Genomic DNA, 6,655 nt, shown 5'->3' with positions numbered 1-6,655 from the left:
ATATATATATATATATGCATGTGACAAACTAAAGGAAATCAAGGAGAAAGATAAGTAAAATTCCAGAACATAGTTTTCTCTGGGGGTTGATGGGAGGATGATGATAGGGAGGAGAAAATGGGACTTCAGGGCAGCAGGAAGGTTCTATTTATTAAGCTGGACGGTTTGTATGTGGGTGTGTTTATTATTGGTTTGTATTACGTATACATTATGTATTTTGTATTTAAAAGGCATTTTATTTTAAAACTAGGAAAACCCACACTAAAACCCTGGGTCTTGGGGAAAATGCCCACTAGCCCAGAACAAAGCCCTGCACTCCTTTGACGTGAATGAACCTGCAGGAGAGCGTGGTGGCTGGTCCTATGTCCTGCATTCTCCTGCCCGTGGCCCCCTCCCCTGACACCTGCCCCTAGCCGTCACAGCAGCTCTGCTTATCTGAGTTTATAGTACGGGCTTCTGAGGAAGATTTTACGGGGATGAAAAGGGTTTGCTTCCTTTAAGACTTGCAACGCCCTGGATTTAATGCATGTCCTGAGTGTCCTTCTGGCTCTGGCCTGCAGGGTGAAGGGCCCACACCCTGCTTTCCTTTGCTGTCACAGGGGATCCTCACTGCCCCCCACCCCCACCTTTTTTGAGATTATCCTTCCTCCATCTCGGCCCTATGGATCCAGACAACATTTTTCCACGAAGAACTCAGACTGAACTGAGGCACTTGTTTGAGGGATATTCCTTGGGATCAGGGTCAGGGAAGAGCCCACTTGTGCCAGAGGAGACCCCGGGGTCACAGAGAAGCCAGTTCATCATCATCATCGGCCACATTATTATTACTGTTTTATTCCTTGCTCCCACTGGAAAGGGCTTGGGTCAGCCATCTGTCCTGCAGTAAGACAGCTGGCCACAAGGGGCAGCAGGAGGCAAAAGCTTTGCCTGAAAATAACTGCAGGTCTCTCAATGCAGATCACTGAATCCTAGGAAGAGAAGCACCCGAGCCTCTGCCCCCAGACTGCATTCCAAAGAGAGAAGCCACGAGCCCACGGCTGGTCAGGAGAGTGAGACAGAACTAGAATCGGAAGATCGACGTCTCCCATGCACACTAGGACTCTAGCCCTGAGCTGGGCCTGGACAGAGGGGCCCAGGGGTGACGGTCCATAACCTCCTTGTCCCCATTCTTCTGAGCATGTGGGCTCTGGGGTCCCCAGGGCTGCTCACAGAGCTCCCAGGCTAGCAGAGGAGTCAGGATTGACAGAGCTACGCAGGAGTCAATGCGAGAATGGGTTGACACAGGACGGGCTGCCCTATGGGTCCCTAAGAGGAATCAGCAGGAGAGAGAGTTGGGTGGACACTGTTCTCAGGGCAGGCTTCCTGGAGGCTGGCTCCGGCTGAGGCTCAGTGGGATATCAACACCGGGAGGGAGCGGGGCTTGAGTGGAGCGGGAGTTGAGAGCTGGGAGCAGTGGGAGATGAAGCTGGGGCAGGGGTGAGGCTCAGACAGCCCTGAGTCTTCTTTCAGGAAGACTCAGGCCCTGAAAGCTGGCCTGGGGTTTAAGCTGGGAGAGGGAGCTGGGCCTCGCAGAGGTTCTGCAGGCCGGCTGGATTGCAGCATGTGCTGGGGACTGGGAGGTGGGCGAGTCAGGGAAGGGGCTGCAGGAACCGCCAGGCTAGGGAACTCCCTAGCGCTCAGTAGAACCCCTGCAAGGAGAAGGCCCAGAAACATTTGTGGAATTGGACAATGCTCCCCTCCTCCCTCCTGGCACTGATATCCCATGAGCCTCAGCCCGAGCCAGCCTCCAGAAAGCCTGCCCTGAGAACAGTGTCCACTCAACTCTCTCTCCTACTGATTCCCCTAGCTCTTAGGGACCCATAGGGCAGCCCGCCCTGTGTCAACCCATTCTCGCATTGACTCCTATGTAGATCTGTCAGTCCTGACTCCTCCGCTAGGTTGGGAGTTCTGTGAGCAGCCCTGGGGACCCCAGGACCCACTCTTAAAGGGGAAGTATGTCCTCAGCTCCTCACAGGGCAAGGAATCACAGATGAGCACAGGGGCTGGAGACTGGGGGACTTTGAGGACAGACAAGACAAGAACATACCCAGATGGCCCTTCCCAGAGACACTACCTGCCAGCGCATGGCAGAGGAAATGCTGAACCTCTCGTCCACCCTGCGCTGCTCATCCCGTGGACACTCTCAGCCCTGGCCCTGCCTCTCTTACCAGGACCCCCTCCCCCGAGTGTGGCCTCAGCAGCCCTGTCCCCCTCTAAAGCGTAGTTCCCTCTGTGACCCGGACAGGGCAAGACCAGATGTTCTGCAAGGGCCCAGTGTGACAGGCGAGGTGGACAGAACACGCTGACCTGGACTGAGGGAGAGAGACTTTATTCTGCACCCTTTCGTGCCACGGTTCCAGTTCAGAAAAGGAGACGAACGTCATCCTTGTCCTCTTAGGGGTGGCCTCCACGGGACCCAAGCAGCTGGGGGGTGGGGTAGCGAACACCGAGGCCACCGGAAGTTTCCAAATCATCCAGGGAGAAATCAGGACACTGGTGCAATTCTTTGCAAGTACTTGACTGCCTTCTTCACCTTCATGTTCTTGGGGTCTGCACAGATATTCTTGCCCCGGACAGTGACAAACCTGCACAGAGGGCGAGAGCCACCCAGGGTGTCTCGGCGGGAAGGCCTTGCAGAGCCCTGAGACCAGCTTTGCCCCACACTGACCACGATTTGCTGAAGTCACATGGTGTCAGTGGGACGTCAGGGACATCAGGCTGTCCTCTGATTCTTGACCCTCCCAGAGAGCCAGGGCTGCAGGGCTGTCTGTCCCTACCTCAGACTGCCCAGCCTGCCTAGGGCCTGGGAGGGGCCTGGCGCTCAGATCTGTCTCTCCTCCTGCAGCTCGGGTCCAGGCTGGGGGAAGTGACTACATCGGCTGCTACTGCCTGTGTGACAAGGAGCTGTCCCATCTCCCTTGGGGCCTCGATATCCCCACAAATCAGTGATGGCCTGCGGCCTTTGGGCACTGCAGGAACTGCCCTAAGGAGCAGGGTCAGGGGACGCGAAGGCCTTGCTCTCTCCCTCCTCTCCCCAGAGGCCATTCTGGGAGCTCCACGGTCCTCCTACCACACTCAGCTTCCAGGAGCAGGGCGTGGAGGAGGGGCGGGGGAGACTTACACGATGGCTTCCTTGGTACAGTCCTCTGAGGTCTTGTACCACGTCACCAACTTTCTGATAGGAATGACTCCTTCAAAGTACTGTCGGCAGCACTCCCGGCCTACGTTGGTTGCCCGAGCTACAGAGAAAGAAACAGGAATCGGTGTGTCTGTGAGTGTCTGTGAGTGTCTGTGAGTGTGAGCGTCTGCACGGGGGCATCTGGCGGGGTTTGTGGCTGTGGGAGGGTCTGCGGTCGGTCTGTGTGCACTTACGCGTCTGTGGAGGTGAGTCCTCATGTGTATATCTTTGTGTGTGTGTGTCTATGTGTTACAGGGTTGGGTCTGTGTTTGTATGGGGGTTTTGTGTGTGCCTGGATGTTGTTGGGGGGGTCTGTTATAAGGGCTGTCAGTGTGTTTCCATGTGGGAAGTGTGTGAGGGGCCTGCACATGTGTCTCTGTGTGTGTCCAGTGTGCACAGTTGTGTGTATGAGGTCTCTGTGTGGACGTGGGGAGGCCCCGTGTGTTTGTATATATGTGCGTGCATGCGTCTGTGTGTGTCTGGGAGGGTCTGTGTACGTTCCCGTGAATGTGTGTCTTCATATGTCTATGCAAGTGTGTATCTGTGTGTGTTTAGGGGAGTCATGCACACTTATTTGCACATATGTCTCTGCGTGTGCATCTGTGTGTGCGTCTGTGTAGTCTGTGTGTACACACTCAATACCAGCCCTGGATCAGCGCATGTTCACTCTGGGCCAGCTTCTGAGCTGAGCCTTTCCCAGCAGCAACTCATTCGGAGACAGGAGCTATCATTACCCCATTTTACAGCTGATAAATCGGCAAACTGGTAACACGCGGCTTTAGATGATACCGCACCAGCAGGTTTCCTAAGTAGTGCCGACTGCCCTCTGACCCACTGGGTCTGTAACCTGGTCTGACTCACTCTCAGAGCTGAGTCGGGTTAAGGCGGCCCACAGAGAAGGCAAGCTCAGACTGCAGTTCTGTCTCCAGGCAGGGCAGTCACCGGCTTTGTGTCTAGTTTCAGCCTTCCTTTCCCCACTGAATATAAAAACCTCTTCGTTCACACCCTCTGGGAACCAGTTCTCCTGCTCTTATGCCCATTCCCTCATGGTGCATAAGACCCGTTCATAAAGCAGATGCTAACAAATACGTTCGAGAACTGTTCGCTTTCCACGGTCGAAGCACAACCATTGTCGGCGCGGAAGAGCCACTGCAGTGTGAGATGCACAGGCACTTTGTCCCTCCCCGAGCCAGTCCCCAGGCACAGAGATGCCCTCGCCCTTCCTCTCCCTCCCCCTCATCATCACCTTTATTATTATTTTCCTCTGAATACCTCCCTTGAAAGCCTTATTGCTACCAGCCTCCCACATCCTTGTAAGAATAAATATGGTGCAGAAAATACACAACTATGCGTGTGTTGCTGCTGTGGTCCCTCCTCTCCTCGGCTCTCACCTGCATGGGTGTCCTGCAGAGAACTCCCCAGGAGGAGGGTGACCAGGAGCAGCATCTTCAGTGGAGTCATGGTGCCTGGAGCCCAGGAGAGGGTCTCTGCATGTGGGTCCCTCTGCTCGAGGGAGACAAATGTGGAGGTGACCTATTTAACCTCTTTGGGGATCTTGCCCCGCCTCCTATCCCCCCGCCCTCACTGCCCCCGTACACATAAACCCTTCCCTAGACCAGTGGAGTTCGAAGAATTTGAAATGATTCAGTAGAAGTCCAGGGTTGGAATGTTTGTGGCTTTCCAGAGAATGGGCACCCAACTGGGGACAGAGATGGGGTATGTATGTCCGGGGGCCACGACACAGACACACTTCTCTTTTTGCAGAGTTTTTGGTTCCTCTATTAAAACAGAAAAGGCTCTGTACTAAACTGGGCTTATCACTGCTCAGAGCCTGGGGAGCCTCCTTTGTGCCCCATGCCCTGGGCAGGGGGACAAGAGAGGCTGTTTCACCTGGGCCCGGAGGAGTTCAGGGTGCAGGAAGGCCCCCCTGAAGGGGGTACAGGGGGCTGTACCGCCCACTGGCATCTCTCTGCAGGGAGGGCCACAGCTCCATCTCATTCTGAGAAAGGCCTGAGGCCCAGAAAATTTTGGCTGTGGGTCCTTCCCCAAGTTCAAGTTCAGGGTCTTCCCCTGAACCACAGAAGGCCAGAGGTCAGACAGGTTTAAATCACCATTTCGTCCAAATTTGTACTTGTGTAGATTGGAAAGCCACATTCCCCCAAATGCGGCATTTCACTCTAGGTTGAAGAAAGGGATGAAAGGCGCCATGGCTGACGATGCCCCTGGTTCCCAGCAGAGCCAAGTCTGCATCAGACATGCAGTCAGGGTCCAGCCCGAGCCAGGACCTGAGCAGACTTTCCATGAACCTACCTATCACTGCACAGGGCCAGTCCCCTGGCCACCAGAGAAAATAGCCAGTTGTCTGGGCCAGAGCATTACATCCCTTAACTAGATGAGAGCCTTGTGCCCACTTCCAGGTGGGCGGCATCTCAGCGGGGGGCGGGCACTGGGCTTTGACTCTGACACACGGGACTTAGGCCTGGCTCCACCGCGTCCCCGAGTGACCTGGGCAGCTTGAAATGACACTGCCCTGCAATGCGGTGTCAGGTCCATCTGCCCTCTCGGTCAGCTCTGTGCTCATCATCAGGACGTTACTAAATCTGCATCCCCAGGGATGATGTTTGTTGAAACCCGACTGTCCCAGGAGCAGTGCTCAGACGGTAACCTCATCAGCCCCCACTGTGAACTCGTGCGAGGAAATCATGACACTGGACGAGGTCGTAGGAGGGAAAGGCCAGGTGCGCCTCTTCCTCCCTCAGGGCCACCCAGGGAGGCTGGGACTGATGCAGTTGCTGGGGGACTGGGAGTCCCCCTGTCCATGGCACAACCTCCCTCTGTCACAGTCTCGCTGTGTGACCTCGGGCAACTCACAGACCCTCTCTGGGCCTCAGTTTTATCACCCGGAGAGAGATGTTTGGACTGTCCCAGGGGACCCCACCAAGATGGTAGATCTGAGAAAGATGGGGTCCTCCCTAGAGGACCTCGCTCGAGCGTTTCCCTGCCAGAGGTCCCTAACCTCCCCGCTCCTCCGGCCATAGCCTGGACGGACTCTTTGCCCCCCGCTTGTCGGGCTGGGTCACCCCTCCTGTCCCCAGGGCAGACTTCCATTTGTAGTGGGGTAAAGAGGAGGGAGCGGGGTCTCCATGTTTGACTCCGGCTTCCTGCAGAAAGGGAGGAGCAACCTCCGCCTCCAGCAGAGGACCCCCCAGCAGCCCCCAACCCACCGAGTCAGAGGAGGCCGGACTGGGCGAGGGAACTGGGGGAAGGGGTGCTGGTGCCCCAGGGACCCTGGCTGGGGAGAGGGGAGCTCTGGCCTGGAGACAGAGCCTTGGGCCTGGAGGACACACAGGAGCTGGAGGTGCATGGGGAGGCCAGGGTCCTAGGAGGAGGCAGAGGGCGAGTGTCTCTGCTGGTGTGGCTTCTCTTGGGTCGGGTGTC

At 56.1% G+C, this 6,655-nt stretch overlaps 1 protein-coding gene across 1 annotated transcript; it reads right to left on the bottom strand.

Annotated features, from left to right (window-relative positions):
* Positions 1-2,349: 2,349 nt before the first annotated feature.
* CCL17 (C-C motif chemokine ligand 17) lies at positions 2,350-4,760 on the bottom strand. Its single transcript, XM_015586932.2, has 3 exons — positions 4,609-4,760; positions 3,161-3,278; positions 2,350-2,624 (listed from the first exon to the last, which is right to left on the bottom strand). The coding sequence occupies exons 1-3, from the start codon at positions 4,676-4,678 to the stop codon at positions 2,525-2,527; spliced, it is 288 nt and encodes a 95-aa protein (XP_015442418.1). The 5' UTR covers positions 4,679-4,760; the 3' UTR covers positions 2,350-2,524.
* Positions 4,761-6,655: the final 1,895 nt, after the last annotated feature.

Source organism: Pteropus alecto, unplaced genomic scaffold, assembly GCF_000325575.1.
Source record: "Pteropus alecto unplaced genomic scaffold, ASM32557v1 scaffold123, whole genome shotgun sequence".
In the NCBI taxonomy this organism is placed as follows: Eukaryota; Metazoa; Chordata; class Mammalia; order Chiroptera; family Pteropodidae; genus Pteropus; species Pteropus alecto.
Note: the sequence above shows the minus strand (reverse complement) of the source record. Positions and strands in the feature narration are given on the sequence as shown.

Coding starts and splice junctions, on each gene's coding strand:
- CCL17 (XM_015586932.2), bottom strand. CDS start 4,678: ATGACTCCACTGAAGATGCTGCTCCTGGTCACCCTCCTCCTGGGGAGT. Junction 3,279..4,608: donor TCTGCAGGACACCCATGCAG/GTGAGAGCCGAG, acceptor CTTTCTCTGTAG/CTCGGGCAACCAACGTAGGC. Junction 2,625..3,160: donor TGTACCAAGGAAGCCATCGT/GTAAGTCTCCCC, acceptor CCCTCTGTGCAG/GTTTGTCACTGTCCGGGGCA.